The sequence below is a fragment of the Falco biarmicus genome, chromosome 5, assembly GCF_023638135.1.
Source record: "Falco biarmicus isolate bFalBia1 chromosome 5, bFalBia1.pri, whole genome shotgun sequence".
Lineage (NCBI taxonomy): Eukaryota > Metazoa > Chordata > Aves > Falconiformes > Falconidae > Falco > Falco biarmicus.
In genome coordinates, this window is record NC_079292.1 from 10758310 (window position 1) to 10775828 (window position 17519).

The 17519-nt window shown below is 41.4% G+C and overlaps 2 protein-coding genes across 5 annotated transcripts in view; one reads left to right on the plus strand and one right to left on the minus strand.

The window, feature by feature from the left end:
- TSPAN12 (tetraspanin 12) overlaps nucleotides 1–8283 on the plus strand; it is a 45336-nt gene extending 37053 nt beyond the window's left edge. For all 4 annotated transcript variants that reach the window (XM_056339896.1, XM_056339895.1, XM_056339898.1 and 1 more), the window contains 2 exons: nucleotides 619–762; nucleotides 6711–8283. In XM_056339896.1, the coding sequence (XP_056195871.1) occupies nucleotides 619–762; nucleotides 6711–7016 (450 nt within the window). In that variant the 3' untranslated portion in view covers nucleotides 7017–8283. The remainder of the gene's footprint in view (nucleotides 1–618; nucleotides 763–6710) is intronic.
- Nucleotides 8284–12820: 4537 nt separating this feature from the next.
- KCND2 (potassium voltage-gated channel subfamily D member 2) overlaps nucleotides 12821–17519 on the minus strand; it is a 286684-nt gene continuing 281985 nt past the window's right edge. The window contains exon 7 of the mRNA XM_056341797.1: nucleotides 12821–16048. Within this exon, the coding sequence (XP_056197772.1) occupies nucleotides 15871–16048 (178 nt within the window). The 3' untranslated portion in view covers nucleotides 12821–15870. The remainder of the gene's footprint in view (nucleotides 16049–17519) is intronic.

Sequence of the window (17519 nt, forward strand, 5' to 3'; positions counted from 1 at the left end):
AGTGCTTTTAGTGTTACACCCCTTCTTTCCATTTTCCTTTTTCCTTTCAGCATTTGTGATTTTTATACCTTTTTGCTCACTTTTAAAATCTTTTTTTTCTTTTTTTTTTTTTTTCTGTATTCAGGTAAATCTATGTTTTTTCTCATCTGGTTTTCAACAGCTGTGACCACAGTTATAGCCTTGCAGGAACAGGCCTCACTAGTCAGACCTTAATCATCTTTTCTTCCTGCTTCCTTCAGCCAGAAGTATGCTTGTTCATTAGTTACCCTTTTGACATGAAATCATCACGTGGTAGTTCCTTGTAGTAAGGATAGCAGAATTGCAGGGTAGGACAATTTCTGTGAAGCATCCTTTGAGGGAGCAGTTGCGATTTAAAGGACAGAGCAGTATCGTGGGCAATTTCTGAGGGGTTCATAAGTCACTGCACTACATTTTTCACATCGCTTTTATGTCAAAGTACAGCAAAAGAAAATAGGTGGAAGCGCCAGCAGATGTTTTTAGTCCTATGTAAATATGTTTAAAGTTGTTAATAGGAATTTATTTAGGTTTTTTGATGACCTACTTTTTATGAAGAAGTAGCATCATTATTGCTGATCTTGGCTAATCCTTCCCTTGCAGTTTAAATGTTGTGGGGTGGTGTACTTCACAGACTGGCTGGAAATGACAGAGATGGACTGGCCGCCTGACTCCTGTTGTGTCAGAGAGTTCCCAGGATGCTCTAAGCAGGCACATCATGAGGATCTCAGTGACCTTTATCAGGAGGTAAGAAGAAAAATGTGGATGTTTTGGAAGGCTTTCTACATTTTTTCTGATCCAGTCATTTTCCAAACTCATTTGCAGCACAGCAGAAAGGTTTGTAGAGTAATTGTGTTTATGGAAAGTGTTTATTTATGTTTATTACTAATGCTGAAGTGGGGGAGGGAGGGAGGGAGGAAGGAAGAACTTACCCACTCTCATCTGGAAGAGAGACAAGTTAGTAGCAATGCAGTTAACGTCTGAGGTGTGCTTAAACATTGAGGTTTTATTTTGTGTTGGTTAGGTTGGAGTTGAAATTTGCTCCTTTCAAAAAATAAAATACTAGTTTTGGTGTGATGTCCAGTCTCCAGCTTGCCAAACTATGAGAAATTCTACTGACGCTATGGTAATGAGGGCTCTAGTAGTATGTGCAGTGAAAGGATGCTTTTGAGAAGTCCTTTGGAAGGTGGGAGCTGTCCTGTTGACAGGCCTCATACAAGGAGGCAGGTAAATCAGTTGCTCCCCTGTGAGCTAGATAGAAACTTTGTGTAAAAATGGTCTTTATCTCTAACTCTACTACATTACAGTATGGTTATTATTTTTTTTTAAATTAAAAAAAACCCAAAACCTTAAAACCAGGAGAGGACCTATTTGAACTCCAAGTGGAAGAGGGAGGTGATCACAGTATCAAGTCATTTCGGTGACTTAGGGTTCTTAGGGTGAATATCATAAAAACAAGTAAATATGTTCTCTACCGAAACTTTTTTAACTGCTCTTACAAAAACGTTGTCTAAAGCCAGCTTTGTCTGGAGACTGCTTTGCTACCTATCATTTTTTTTAATGCTAACAGCCCTCTGAAGAACTTCAGTTGTCCATTCAGTAATAGCAGAATGACCAACAGTCCAGGTAGTCCAGCAGCAACAAAAATCATGTTGTAGTCAAGTAGTTATGAGGATCTGAGAAGAGCTGCATTCTGTATTTGGTTGCTTTAAGAGTAATATAGGGGGCAAAGGAAGGAGGATGGGCCTGAGAAGTGTGCTGTCAGATGCTGCAGCATGAGGATTTCTCCAGCGGACACTGCAACTCTGTGTTATGGAAGAGCACCCAAAGAACCATTTTATCATGTCCCAGTCGTACAGCTGTCGAAGACTTGTTTCTAACAAGAATCTGTTATGTGGCTGTTGCTCAGGAGCTATAGAGATGGATCTCGGAAGCAGGGGAGATTGACTGTATAAACAAGCCAAGATGAATATTAGCTATTGCCAGAAAACAAGTTCTGGGGAAATTGCGTCACGTGGAGTGATTTGCTACATTTGTATGGCAATGAATCTCAGAAGAAAGTATATAGTTTATTCTGGACTTTCAGACATCCATCCTAGGCATCATATGCTTCCACTAGGAAGAGAGAAAGTAGAGCTGCCAAAAGGCAGGTGCCTCAGAAGGCACAGAAGGTCTGTGCTACCAACCTTAAAGACAGCGGCAGAGGCTATTTTCTCTCCACCAGCTACTTGTAGAGCCTCTCCTGCCTTAGGGCAAGGCTTGCAGGACAGGTAGCACTGGTTACACTTTAGAAGTGTCACTGTGAATGGGAAGGCCATTCAGGCTTCTTCTGGGGCCTGGCAACCTCTTACACGTTCTTGAAGAAGAAAGAACTGTGGCTCGCTGCCATAATGGTTGCTTTTTGTAATACTGTTGCCAGTACTGATACCGTATAGACAGACTCTGCCATAGAGAGCCTCAAGGAGTGTAAATACATGGAAGCTGCAGAACGCTCATTTGCCCTGAACATCCTTTCTGCTTATATGAAAAGGCAAAAGTATGTAAGCAGTGTGAGCTCAGGAAGCTCAAAAAAAATTGTGAGAAAGGTGTACTAGTCACTGGAGTGTCTTGTTGAAACTGCAGGGTTTTCTCATGTCATCTTTTCTGCTAACTTTTCATTCCCAAAACTGTATTCTACAGCAGTCGTTCTCTGTGCACTTCGTATGTTCAGGTTCTTTTGGTTCTACTTGGAGAACATTAATAGCCAAAGATGATGATGTAGCATATAAGGGCTGTGTTGAGACCCACTTGATAAAAAAGGAAGGCTCTCTGGCTTTTTTCCTAAAAGAAACCTGAAGGGTACATTTGTGGTTCTTCCCCTACCATACGCCAGAACGTGTGGATGGGTTCAGCTCTTAGCAAAAATTTATTTTTCGTTCTCTACTGCAGAATCCGTTCCAAAAAGGGACAGGCTATGTTCTGTTTTACCAGCCACAAAAATACTCGGTTGCTCTTTGAGATATGTACAGTATTTGGTTGGCAAAACATTTTTTTTTTTTTCCATGGTGCTTGCCTGTGGTTTGTCTCACAGGCGCTTGTACAGTATACTTGCTAATATGTTTATCAGTATCATGCAAAACCAACTTACGCTTGCAAGGCTAATCTGTCTGACTTCTGGTTTGGAGAATTGAAAGAGAAAAGCTTTTTTTAGAAAGTGATTCAAAACAATCTTGCATAGTCTGGTGGTTTGAGAGGGAGTCTGATGAGATTAGCCTCGCTAGCCTAGAATTGGCTTATGTAAATGCTTTTGCAAGTCCAAAGTCCATTGTGGTACTTCAGTTTTCTGAAGTGCTACAAAGAATTTTTCTGAAGTTTGGTTTGGCTGGGTTTGATAGAATTTTGTTATAGCTGTGCTGTAATTTTCTGCTGGGATCTCCGAGCTTTCTGTAGTCTAAGCTGGCATCCTTCAAAATACAGTTCTTGTAAGCAAGCCACCTTTCTACAGTTCTGCTTGAGAGTATTTTTGGCAGGAATTGTGCTTCCCCTGCTGGAATTTGAATACTGTTTTTTAAATGTGTTAGTCATCTTGGATTGCTTTTGTTCTGACAAATTTCACCTTTGGTGCAGTTCACGGAACAGGCTAACCTTAGAAAGAGCATGGTTGTGAGAGAAGTGATGACAGTATGGCCTCAGAGGTTTGTTGTGGTCTGAGGACAAAGGGAGCTCTGCTCAGCTTGTGATCAGGAACTGTAGCCTGGATAAAATGATTGGTGCGAGTTGAGACCTTCAGAAAAATCAGAATTGCATATGCAATACTTTTTCTTTTGTTTTCTAGCGTAACTTTAAGTATACTCAAAACTTGGGTATACAACAGATCTGTTGAATATACTGATAGTTTATCCACTCTGGGAAGTGCCTTATTTAAGATTTGGTCCTTATTCTATGATGTTGCAGTAAATCAAAAATATATGCTTTGTTTCCATTTTGAGACTGAGAATATAAAACAGTCTTTGTAATAAATATGAGTCAAGCCTCTAATCCATAGCTCTGTAGGAGTTTGAAGTTCATTCTTCTGAATGATCACTGCAAAAGTTTTATATTATTTTTGAGTTGTCAGCAAGAGCTCCCTGTTTAGTGACAAACTTTTACTTTTGCCGAGGAAAGTGTATTTATGTACTCTTTAATTGCAGGCTGCCAACTATGAATGTGTCACATAAGCAGAAATAAAATGCATGAATGTGAGGATAACTGGGGTGGCTGGATATTTCTCAATTTTGAAACTGATATTGAACGTGTATTAGAGCAGAACTGTAAGAACATCATTAAATGGAGGGAGGCAGTCTATCTAGATGGGGCATAATTTGTCTCAGTTATGTGTCTGTACTGCAGAAGATGTAGGCATTACTGTTATTGCTCTCTGTTAATGGATGTTTCCTCTAGGCAACGAATGAACTGAATTTGAATACTGCTGTGGTTGAGCGTTTTTAAATTGTGACCAGTATTTACCTTCATTCCTTAAAGTTGTTAAAAGTATTAAAATGCAGCCGGTTTCTCTGTAATTAAAAACAAATTTGGAAAGTAGTATAATTACAACACTGTTTTCTAGTTGAAGAGAAGACACCAATGTGACAATTTTTGTTCCTCATCAAGTTCAATTACATTGCTTTCACTACAGTGGATATTTTTTTTTTTTTTTTTTTTTTTCAAATTTCAAAGAATCCACATTTACTCCTTGTTCTGTGTCTGGACTATGTTAATGCTTAGAAATTACACAGTGAAATGATGAATGGAGCATTGAGATCTTTAACTTACTCTGGTACAATTATCATATAGTACATAAATTTTATTTAGATACTAAATGAAAATCTTTTTGACCGCAGTGTGAGTTTTGTGTGCGAGACAAGAATCGGGCCTTTCACCAAATACATGCAGGACTGTAGCATTTGATACTGTGGGCTTTGAGGAATTTCAGTGTAATTGAAAAGTGTTATTTATTGTGTCCTGTCTTCAGATTCTGTCACTTTGATCAATTGCTTGCTTTTCATAGAAAAACTGTAAGAAACATATAGTAAAAGGGTATAAATGCCAAAATGGCATTTTGAAGATTGTGCCCAGTTTGAGGCGGTCCTGATGTCTTCGTCTGGGACCAATGCCTGTTGATACTTGTGGTGTTACCCATCCAGTTACTCTGAATTTTCTCTTGGTGGCTGTGTTCCTTTGACTTTTGTGCTGTGAAGCTCTGCAAAGTTTAAAATAGAGAATAAGCATCGACCATAGTAGGTAAGGGCTCTCTCTTGAAGGTTTTATTCCTTTCCTAAGACTGGGCATCATCTTTCCTGATCAACAAGCTTCATAGCTTGTGTTTGCACTGCTACCCAGCAGCTCCCAGAACTGGTGTCTCTTTGTGGATCCTGGCTGCATTACAAGGGCTTGGGAGCTTTCCTGAAGCCTTGAACAGTAATTAGGTGGCCTTGTACAGCAAACTGCGGAGCGTGCACTGATGGTTTGGAAAGAGCTAAATTTCCGTTCCTGGGAAACACAACTTGTGATCTTTTAACGTAGTTTTCCTCAGACTTTTTCTATGTAAATAACTATTATTATTCTGTAAATAATTGCAGAGGTGGTGTATGTGACCATCTTCCTAATACGCCATGTGGATGGTCAGCTGTTTTGGGACAGGGTCTGGCTGCCTGCCTGGATTTGTGCAGAGCCTGATGCAGGGCAGATTGCTATGGCTCCTCTCACAGCAGTTCAGGACACGACTGTGCTCTAAGTAACAACAGCTCAGCACAAGATAGGAGGCAAAACTGGCTTTTGGTATAATATCATTACAGTAATTGTCAGGGAGGTTTCTACATTTAAGGCAGTTAATTTTAAAATACAGTCTGTGGATAGGGGAGGTGGGCAGAACCTAACTAGTATAAGCAGACAGGCTTTTTTGCAATGAGGAGATGCTTCTAGTTCAAGAATAAAAAGGAGTAATGCCACATTCATGTCCTATTATTACCACTAAGTACTAAAGAAAGACTGTTTGTACCCACTGCATTCTGGAAATTTGTCAGAAGTCCTCCATTAAAGGTTATTCTGTTTGAGGCTCCTTACTCAGTGTGTGGAATGTAATGATTTTTCTACTCCCTAGGGACTTTCTGCAGAACTAATAAACTGGCATATAATGAGTCCAGATAAAACACTAAAAGAGAAAAGGTGGGAAGAAACACTGATGAGGTTTTGCAGGTCTGTAGGTCTTTCCTAGAATATTGTTTTGACTTCAGATTGTGGTATTATTTGTAGAAAAAGTCTAAAGAGTTTAAAATAGTGGACAACCTTGAAAAATTGTAATTTTAAGGAGAGAAACAAGATGAGTAAGAGGATTTCATGGCTTTTAGACATTGGCAAAACCAGTTGAGTTTCTTTAAAAAATCAGTGATAGTTGATAGGAACTCAGATCAACTTTGATTTCTGAATCAAAGATAGCACAGGTCTCTTGGAGCTTGTTACAAGCAGTAAACTCTCAAGCAGTATGAGAAAACGTAAAGATGGCATTATGGAAGTGATTAAAAAGTAGACAAAATAATTTCCAAAGTATTGGTTGAAGGAGGAGAGAGAGAGATTTTGGGGAGCCAGCAAAGCCAGTGCTAGGTAGGATGAGCTAAACCTTGGGAACTGCAAGCCAAATAATACTGACTGATTTTTTTAAATCTGTTTTTGTTTTGTAGGGATGCGGTAAAAAAATGTACACTTTTTTGAGGGGAACGAAGCAATTACAAGTGCTGAGATTTCTAGGAATCTCTATTGGAGTAACGCAGATCCTGGCTATGATCCTCACTATTACATTACTGTGGGCTCTGTACTACGGCAGAAGGGATCCCGGGGCAGATCAGATCATGGCCCTGAAGAGTGATACCTCACAGCAGCTGTCATGCCACTCTGTGGAGCTACTGAAACCAAGCCTGACGAGGATCTTTGAACACACGTCCATGGCAAACAGCTTTAATACACACTTTGAAATGGAAGAGCTATAGGTGATGCAATCAATCTGAGAAGTCACAAAGGGGTTTAATTGGTTTTTGTTGTTTTTATTCTGTTCCATCAAGTATGCCAAATACAGCAGTCTTTGTACGCCTCGGAAGACAGCTAATGAAGTGAAGGAGGCCAGCACAGAAAGAAGGATAATCCTGACAGCCTCTTAGCCGTGGCCTCAGCCATGAAACAGAGTTGGTATTTGTTTGTTTGTTTGTTTCTTAAAAGGCACTCGTTCACTGGGCACAGTAATATTTAAATTATTGTCACAAGCTGTGTGATGTGTAAAATACTGATTCATTCACAGGTAGACAGAACCTCAAAGGAAGCTTCACAGGAAAGGAAGATAAATACTCGGTTTTTTGAAGAAATGACAGTGCTTTGGACAAACAAAACGTGACTTCAGTTGAAATTGACTTCTACATTTTTAATAAGCCATTTGGAAAATGTCTTAATCAGGGATCTGTGTATATATAGTAGTGTGTTTTTATGCGTGCATGGAAAGCAGAACTACAATTCAAGTCAATACTTGGATTTTAAAATTTGCAAGATCTGTAAAAAGAGCAAGTTTTTCTTTTTTCTAACAAAACCTTTATCTTAGCTGTTGGTAAAGATGTTCCAAAACTTCTATTTTTATCTAACATAACTGTTTACTTTTTAACTTTAAATATATTAAACAGGGATTGAAAACAAAACTATGACTCTGGACAATAGACGTTAATTTTCTGAGTAATTCTGGAGAATTCTTCTTTGAAATAGTTTGTTCTATGGACTGCTTCACAGTGAAAAGAAAGGAAACCTTAAACATTCTTTCCGAAATGGGAATCAATATGGGAGCAGCACATTTTTCTAGATAAATCTTTTCTCCTGCCTGTGATTCCCCTGAAGGTAGAAACAAAAGACAAGGAAAATGCTTATCATTCTGGATGCTATTGCAATAATTGTAAAGTACATAAGGAGAAATTATACTTTGGTGGCATCTTCATTAAGAGCTTTCTAGTGGCTTAAAATGCCAACTGGAAACAGCGTTAAAATGTATTTATTGATGTGGGGAAAGTGCATTTTACTGTATTTTTATGAACAATGTTTATTTCATAGGATTATTTTTACAATTGGTCACGCTCTTGAAATACATATTTGTAGTTTGTGGCAAATGGATTTTTACATAATACTACATTTTAGGAGTTCTTTCATTTGTTTTGGAATTTGTAAAAGAAAAAATAAATCAAGGTGTGATTTGGTAGACAATAAAATTACTTTTGTCTTAAATTCCATAATGACTTTTTCATTTTGAAGTCCTAGGGTGTGAATGATTTGGGTGGATCTTGGGAGGGTCCTCCTGCTAAGTGTGAGTTAATTTGACCTGTCTTTATCCATTCCGCTTACTCTGTTGTGGAGAAACTGCATTGTAAATGTAATTTCCTATTTTTATGTCTTTTCAGAGAGCTTCTTAAGGGTTCATGAAACAAAGCTCTTCAGTTGTGTGGGCTGTTTTGGTTTTAGCAGTTTATATGTGAGTGTACTTATTTCACAGGTAGTACTGCAAGCAAGATAACCTTTTTGCTTTTGTACCTCTCCTACAGATGCTAATACTTATTTTGGGAGGTAAGAAAAAAGGCTGAAGGATAGAGCTTCCCAAGATTCTGCCTGGAGTATCTTTGTCAGAAATACTTTTTGATGCACCGTTTGGGAAGCCTTGTTCCTGGTGTTACCGCACGTGTACAGCAGACTTGCATCCTTCCCACTGGTCAGCCTGGGCCGTGTTGCTGTAGCTAAGGGTGAGGTTCCTATGTAGGAAAAGAGCAGGTGTCTGAGCAAACCTGGATGTAGACCAGCTCTAGACTTGAGTGCTACAGAGACCTGTGATGCTACACAGTGGATTGAGCCATTGTTGCATTTTTTTCCATGTTTAAAAATAAATGGGGGGGGGGGGGGGGAAGCCAAACAAACTACAAATGGCAGATGTGGACTCTATGGATTACATCTACAGAGCTATGTTCAGCTGTGGATTTTGGCTGAATGTAGAGGATTTCACCATAAGGAATGTAAAAAAAGGCAGGAAGAAGTCCTGCCCTTTGTCCAGGAAATCCTGATGCTTAAAGTTTTACTCAGGGAGTGTCTGTGGAAGCTCCTATAGCCATGCTTCGTTCGGCTGTCCTGAAGGCCTCTCGTGAGAGGCAGCCCAGGCTGCCGGTGAGGGTTGCCTCTTTATCTCCTTGTGTCTGGGTTAGAGCTCATGAAGAAATAAAATGGCACATTGGGCTAGGGAGATCCATTGGAGAAGTCCACAGCTAGAATCTGGGGTACTGACAGCCCAGATGATTTGGTTTTAGGTTTCCCAGGGGGTAAGGAAGCATTGCCATTTGGTGTAGTCGGGTTATTTTAAGAGCAGGAGGGTTGGTTTGGGGTCGGGCTCCTTTGATACAGGACCAATCGCCCAGACCAGTGTTTGTGGACTCTGACAACACTGAGCATCCATGGTCAGGGTAACCTCACCTGGGCTAGGCTACCCAAATCCTCAGCCTGTCTGTGTTCAGGATGGGGTAGTGTCATTTGAGGGAAAGACCCACGTGTCGATAATGATAAAAGTATTCTCTTCCCTAGTAAGGACTACCGATAAGTATTTCGGGAAAGAATCCTATTTTGGGTAGCAAACCACATTTGTCAAAAAGGGTCTTAGCTGTAAATTGGAACATTTTCAGACCTTTTTCTTTGACTGTGCTCAGGCTATGAGGTGTCTCTTTTTCTAGGACTTGTTCAAAGAGCCTTAAAATTGATTGACTAGGCTGCTGTGAGCCTGTTCTTTTTCTGTAGAGCTTTAAGATATATGTAGGAGAGAGGCTGCTTGACAAGAGGGGAAAATTTAGAGATACTTGCAGCAGTGAAAACTACTTCATCCTTTTATTTCCTTTCCCCCCTCAGTTTTGCAGGAGTACCTGGAGGAGAAGGGTGGTGTGTTCTTTCATCTCTGCAGCATAAACTGTTATGAACCAAATCTTTCTTGTTGCAACAAACAACTACGGAGCTGCTCCTTCATGTTTTTCAGAAATTGCTTAATGTCAAGGGGAGCGACTGTGTTAGAAAGGGGGTCACCCCCTGCCCACATCAGGTGTTTCTGTTCAGCCCAGTGAATCATTACAGAGCCCGTGGGACTGTGCCTGTAGCCGTGGGGCTGACTACGGTTTGCAGCACACAGTCATGACTCAGGAGTGTGGGGATGCTTTTAGGAGCCAAAATTCAGTATTCCTGGTCTTTGGATGAGTTATTGATTCTTCTGCCAGCAGGTTGTATGACAAGGCTTTCTGAAGGATAGGTAACTATGTTTTCTGTTCTTTATAACAGTTCATTTTGTCAAAGCAACCCGTAAATAAAAGGAAATGCATTAAGAATAAATAGTAGAAAGAGAGGCTCTTGGTCACAGCAACTCTACGGTTAAACATGAAGGAGGAAGGGGTTTTCAAGTAGTTTTTGAAGTTTTTGCCATAAAAGCATTGTGTTGGGTTTACGTGGCAAGGTTTTGATAGTAGGGGGGTGGGGGGGCAGGGTTGGCTTCTGCGAGAAGCTGCTAGAAACTTCCTTTGTGTCCCGTGGAGCCCATGCCAGCTGGTTCCAAGGTGGACCTGCTGCTGGCCAAGGCTGAGCCCATCAGTGATGGTAGCACTACCTCTGGGATAACGTGTTGAAGAAGGGGAAAAAAAGGACCCTCCACAATGGCGGTTGTGGCTGGAGAGAGGAGTGAGGCTGTGTGAGCGGAGCGTCCCTGCAGCCCCCCGGGCCAGTGCAGATGGAGGGGCAGGGGGGCTCCAGGCCCGGAGCAGAGGTTCCCCGGCAGCCCCTGGGGAAGCCCCTGGTGAGGCCGGCTGTGCCCCTCGGCCCGTGGAGGGTAACGGTGGGGCAGATCCCCACCTGCAGCCCGTGGGACCCCACGCCGGAGCAGGGGGTGCCCGAAGGGGGCTGTGACCCCGTGGGCAGCCCGTGCTGGGGCAGGGTCCTGGCAGGGCCTGTGGCCCCGCGGGGAGAGGAGCCCGGGCTGGGGCAGGTTTGCTGGCCGGGCTGGTGGCCCCGCGGGGGACCCCGGCTGGAGCCGGCTGTGCCTGAGGGGCTGCGCCCCGCGGGGGGACCCCGGCTGGAGCCGGGCGGGGTGTGAGGAGCCCCCCTGAGGGGGAAGGGGCAGCAGGGGCAGCGTGTGAGGGACTGACCCCAGCCCCGGCCCCTGCATCGCTCGGGCGAGCCCGGGAAGATTTGGGTTTATCTCTTATTATCCTACCCTGACTTGATTGCTAATAAATTAAACTAATTTCCCCAAGTCGAGTCTGTTTTGCCCATGAACAGTAACTGGTGAGTGATCTCTCCCTGCCCTTATCTGAGCCCAGGAGCCTTTCCCAGTATCTTCTGTCCCCTGCGCAGCTGCGGAGGGAGTGACAGAGCGGCTTTGGTGGGCACCTGGCATCCAGCCACGGTCAACCCACCACAAGCATTATGTTTAATTCATGTAATTACTATTACTGACTTAAGATTGTATCTAAAACTTTAGAACTTGTGTATGATTGACTACATTTCTTTTGAAAAAATTCCGATGTCCTAAATACTTCAGAGTTTTTATGCATTTGCTTGCTTTTTGTTCAGCACTCCCCCACTTCCAGTTGTTTCTTGTTCATAGATACTGTGAAAGTTGGTACCTTAAAGGTAGATAAATAGATAATGTAGTCAGGTAGGAAATGAATCTGCCCAGGTATTTACATATATCTCACAGACTTTGTCAATCTGAATGTGTTCACTCCCAGCTGTTCTTTTAGCCACATGTTCACACATCACATCATCTGCGTGCTCTTTCAGAACACCTGGTAATCTCCAGATGTTTCCATGGTCAATGGGAAAATAAAGTCCTGGTGGGCCCCACATGCAGGAAAGAGAGTATATGACCTCCTATGCACTGTCACTGCCCCAAACTTACTGATCCTATGGTTTCACTGATTTATCCTCCTCCAGAGCAGTCTCCTCTCTGAAAGCCACTCTTGTCCCTGGAGCAACTGAGGTTGCATCGTGCTCTCCACTGTAAAAGCCTTCTGACAGCAGTCAATATGTTTCCACAGCGAGTATATCCAAAACCTCAAAATCTTAAATTTACATTTTTGGTGTGTCTCCTGTAGCTGTTCCGTGGGAGGACAGTCATTCTCCTTTAAAAATGCTCTGGGACGATTCACAGACAGGTATTACTTTTACCTTTTGCTTCCTCCCCAGAGCGTGAAGCTCCTGGCAGAGGCGGCTGTCATGCGTGCTGGTGCTACACTATACACAGCTGATAGATCAGCATCATCTGCACTGTCAGTCGCGCTGTTTAAGTGATCCATGGTGTGTTGTTACCCACTGTTGTGTTACAGAAGCGGTTCAGTCTCATCTGTGCACTAATATTTTATCAAGGGAATTTGATACCAGGTTTGAGGAGGCTCTGTAGCCTGGGAGGTTCAGCAGAGCGGTTGGTGTCTGGGCGTATTGAAAACATAGCGGATATTTTTAAAAGTACAGCTAGAGAGGTGGAGTTCATATTGCTGGAAATAATTTGGTCCCCCAGTTTTCTCTGCTGCTGCAGGCTGGGAAGGGGAAGGTGATGCCCACTCACACGGAAGGGCAGTTCTGCATTATGGAGCTGTGGCATCCTGGTCCCAGTGCCTCTAGTATGGTTCAGATTCACTCATGGCTCGCCTGGAATTTGTGTCAGGGACATTTGTTGCCCTCAGCTTTAGTGTTCCTTCAAACTTACCAGAGGAAAAAAAAAGTTACATGAATAAGTTATTGCAAAACCAAGTTGACCCATTCAAGCATGCAGATGTTTTATTTAAATACTCCTCAAATGTCTATTTATTCAGCATAACGTGTATTATGCTGCCTTCTGAAATACGATATATGACTGTCAAACAAAATCGTCAAAACAACAACCTCGGTTTCTTTGTATGATACACAGAAATAATTACATTTCATGTACAGTACAGATGCATTTTACACAGTCATCAACAGTCATTCACTACCAAAACAGCATTTAAATCACCTAAAACACCAAAAGAATGTGTATTTCCCAAGTCCAGAATAAATTAATGACTTTGCATGGGACACATGGAAATAGGAGACAGGACTGGAATTCTGCAAAATCATACTAAATTATTCCTTAAGCTGCATTTTAAAAATGAAAGTACATGTTGCTTCAGGGGTCTAACTGTTATGCGAGTGTATTGCTGTAGTGCGTTCTTTTTAGTCCATACAAAAAGGAAAACAGAGATTAAAAGACACATGACCTGATGGAGTCAGTAGGTTTCCTGGGTTCTGTGTAGTCTGTCCCAAAGAGGGTTTAATAACTGCCTTTTTGCATTATTTACCTGATCTAAGTAGTCAAGAAGTACCATGTGGCATGAAGAAGTTGTTGCAGATTGCTAATATCAAGGCAGCTCTTATGTCAACAGCTGTTTGGCAAAAGATAAGGACCAAGCCATTTTTTGTATGAGTAACCATGGGTAGACGTAGGATGCAAGTAAAAACTCTGGGTCCATTCTGCCGCTCCTTTAAACCCCGTTAAAACTTACGTGACCCACCAGCTTCAGCAGATCTACTGCAATTTTCCAACAGGGTGAAAGAGGAGAGCAACGTCAGGTGATCGACTGTGGCAGAGCTCCTGAGAAGGAGCACTCCCCTGGGCTTCTGCGCTCCGTTAAGGTTTGAAAGAAACATAGCAGCTCAGTTTACAATGAGTAAGTTGTTCTGTTTTGCAGAAAAAGTGGGAACTTAACTGCAAATTAGCCAAGCTTCCAAATAAGTAAATGATAAGAGACTAATGCATGACGTATACCCTTTATCACTGCAGTTGCATTTTAATATATTACATTGTTGGATTTTGATGTGTATACTGTAGCATGATAGTCCCTCATCTACTCTTCAATCTCTGTTGACAGGTGGAGAGAAAGACCAGTATTTGTGTGCAGTAAAAGGTGTTTTATCAGCAAGTTTTGTTTTTTAGTGGGTATTTTCTCTTAATGTAAATTTTCAGGTCATAGAATGCTAGCAAATACTATACTGAAACATACACTACTCAAACTATTAAATAACTGTGTTAATCATTTATTGTAATGGCATCTAATGCACTGAGCTTTTTGATTTATATGCATATTTTATTTTGCAGACATGCAATTATTTCTGATCCAGTGTTTTTGATGTATATATGTATGTATTGATATGCACGTATTCCATGTATATTTGATGTATATGATGTATGGTATGTCATGTATATAGGAAGCATTATGATACATCTGATGCACTCACGTGAAGAACAATGACACTTTTTTATCAGGAAGGTTTCTGGTAACATCAATGTCTTTTAAAAACGAAGCCAAAAAGCCTTAGCTAATCTCAGCTTTTAGGCCTGCCCATGTAGGCAAATTTCAATTGAAATCAATTATATTTTTATAGCTTTGGGACCCAATCCATTATTCTATCAGTGTTCTTAGGTAATTAAATATCTTCACACACTATAAATCCTCAAACAAGTTTTAGGATGCAAGTTTGCAGGTAATTACAAAAAGAATTTAGCCATAGTTTTTACTGAATGTCTGTCTGTGTCTTCCAGTGTAGCCAACACACTGGATGCTGCAGAATGTCAACAAGGGAGGTTTGGAGATAAGTGTAAGCTGATCCCCAAAACACCTTTATAGTAATTTTAATTCAGATAGGATTGATCCTGTGACAGTACACTGGGGTGAGAGATTTGTTCTGAAAATACAGAAGTAGACCAGATGGGTACAGCAGAAAGGACTGTGTTGATTCGTCAGTAGCCTTGAAATCCCAAATGCTACAGTGATGTCGGGGTGGGCAACAAACTGTCAGTAAAAGAGGACAGTGGACAAAAAGATCAATGACTGAATAGCACATTTGTGGTGCACAGTTTGGCTGTAGGATTATTTAAATATTTTCCATTAGAAATTTATAGAGTAGATGAACTTGTGTAAAATACCTTAAAAAAAAGAAATCCTGATTCCTGATACAACAGGTGTACAATGACTTATTGCAGTTGTAACAGTACCTAGGAAGCAAGGTAAAACAATAGTAAATATTGAACTAACTGAACACCTTTAGTTCACTAATGAGTGTTTGAGTAAGAAATACTGCAATTTTCAAAGGGAAGTTATTTGTACAACTACCATGGAACATTAACAATCAGCTTGTAAGTGCACGGAAATGCCCCTTTCTACAGTAATATTTTATCATGCCTAATCTGAAAAACAACAAAAGTAAACTGAGATCACAGCTCCAAATAATTTTAGCATGCATTATGGTTGTAGTTCTTTCAGTCAGTACAAACATATTTCATATGAGCATTTTTTCTTCCATTTTTTGATAGTTCCTCAACAAGTGTGTGGTTTATTAACAGAAAAAAAGAAAAAAAGACATGTTATCAAAGTGTTTCTTGTTGTTTTGCATTCAGCAGGAACACAGGTTTGTTTCTATTTTTTGTTTTGTGGTTGGGTTGTTTTTTTTTTTGTTTTTGTTTTTCTAAAAAGAGCTCTCATGATAAGAAGAAGCATCAATGGGGATATTTCATTGTGCTCATATAGTAAGTCAGGATGGTCACAGAAGATTCCACCACGCATCAGTTCGGACAAGGGGTAAGAAACTCCTTTTGGTTCACACGCTATGACACTGAAACCCACAAAGTGTTTTGTTTCTCCTGAACCTGTCGCTCTGTGGCCACTGGCGCACACGTCAAGGGGCGTTGTCTTTTGTCAGCTCTCTCATTCCTCGCGACTTGTTTCTCACTGCCTCGAGCTCAGCTTGCAAGTGGTCTTTATGCTAATTTATAAATAATTCTATATTTTATAAAGCAGATACTCTGACAATGTTTCCTCCCGAATACTCGGGAGACTCTGGCCTATCATCTCCTTCGGGTGTGGTGACTGGAGGTGTCGGGATGCTAATTATTGCTGTAGTGACGTAAGGCTGCTCACAGTTTAGTTTAACGCACTCTTCCACTTTGGCATTTAAACTGGAACGGCTGGAGGAAGAAACAAAAATCCATGCAGAAAGAAAGTCCATGTTACTGCAAACCTCTCTTGTGCCTGATTCTGCTCCCTCAGCTGGCCATCTCCATCCTGCCCCATTAGAGCTGAGAGGTGCAACACAGCACCCCCCCCCAACCCTGCGCCCCAGCAGCAGGTGGTCCATGTCCATGGACAGGCCCCCTTTTTCCCTTCCTTCCCATTGTTTCAGCATGCCTAGAATTTTCTCAGCCCACCACCTAAGTGTTTCTGAACAGGGAAAGCATTTGAGCAAACCTGACACAGCCAAGTGACTTGCTGTGGAGGAAAGTGGGAACTAAGGACCAGTCCCAGTCTCCTACTGGTTCCTCCACGCCGTGCTTATTTAAGAAGCTTTTGTATATTCTGCATCCTCAATAGTAAGGCACAGCGATATATGCACTAGTTGAGGTTGAGTTAACGTGTTTGTGGAGTTGCTGCAGTACCTCAGCATCATACGAAACTTGTAAAACTCAGACTGGCATTTTGTGTTTGGGTTTTTAGCTCATTTTCTAGCACAAGGCTGGTGCTTTGTGTTTTTACGTCCTCTGTGACTGGAAGTGTGGTGCAGGCAAGCCCTCTAGCAGAGAAAGGAAGGATGGATCCAGGCAGAGTACTTCCTGAAAAGCTAAGACAGATCAGAGCTTTGTGCTGGCCCGGATGTCTCGTTGCACAGCAATTGAAAAATTTCAGTAGCTACAAGCTGCTGGATTGTTCATGGAAATGAAATCCAAACCTAGTTAACTATACAAAGCAACTTACTCCAAACGTAACTTAACGAGCCAATCTCTATAGCAACTAGTGCTGCAAATAGTTCTTTTTTAAATGGTGGCACATTTGAGTTCAATAGAAAACACTTCTGTGCCTTCTGAGACTTTGCTCTGTTTTCAGAGGGGGTGTTCAGATATACCTGAAAGCCAAATGGTTTACTTGTGAGATTACTGAGACATTCGGTAAATTACAGACTCCCAAATTGCACTTTCCTCATTTTTGTAATAACCCCTCAAACTAGGCAATATATTTTTTCTTATCCATTTCATATTTTTTATTTATAAGAGTCTTTCTTACGGCTATTACACTGAGGACTCTGGGAATCAGTTCTATTTTTCTGCTCTGTGGAAATGCAAGGAAGTCTCATTTGTGCTGTGCTTCTGAACCAAACTAGTAGGAACAAGCAGTGACCAACCTTCCTTTCTCTTCCCACTTGCTCATCTCGTATATCTGAATTGCACATTTTTCTATGCTAAATTTTTCTTCTGATGCGTTTGTCCATGGCATATAATATTCGGTGCTCTATTTCATTTGGGGTCCCTGGTTGCTATTTGCTGCAAATAGTACGTAGTAGTTTGTGGGGAGGGGATGAGAGGGCAGAAGTGGATACAGAGAGACTATTCTGTCATCTTGGATTAAGCTTGGAGCAAACTAAGTGCAGGATGTTTCAGTACTAGT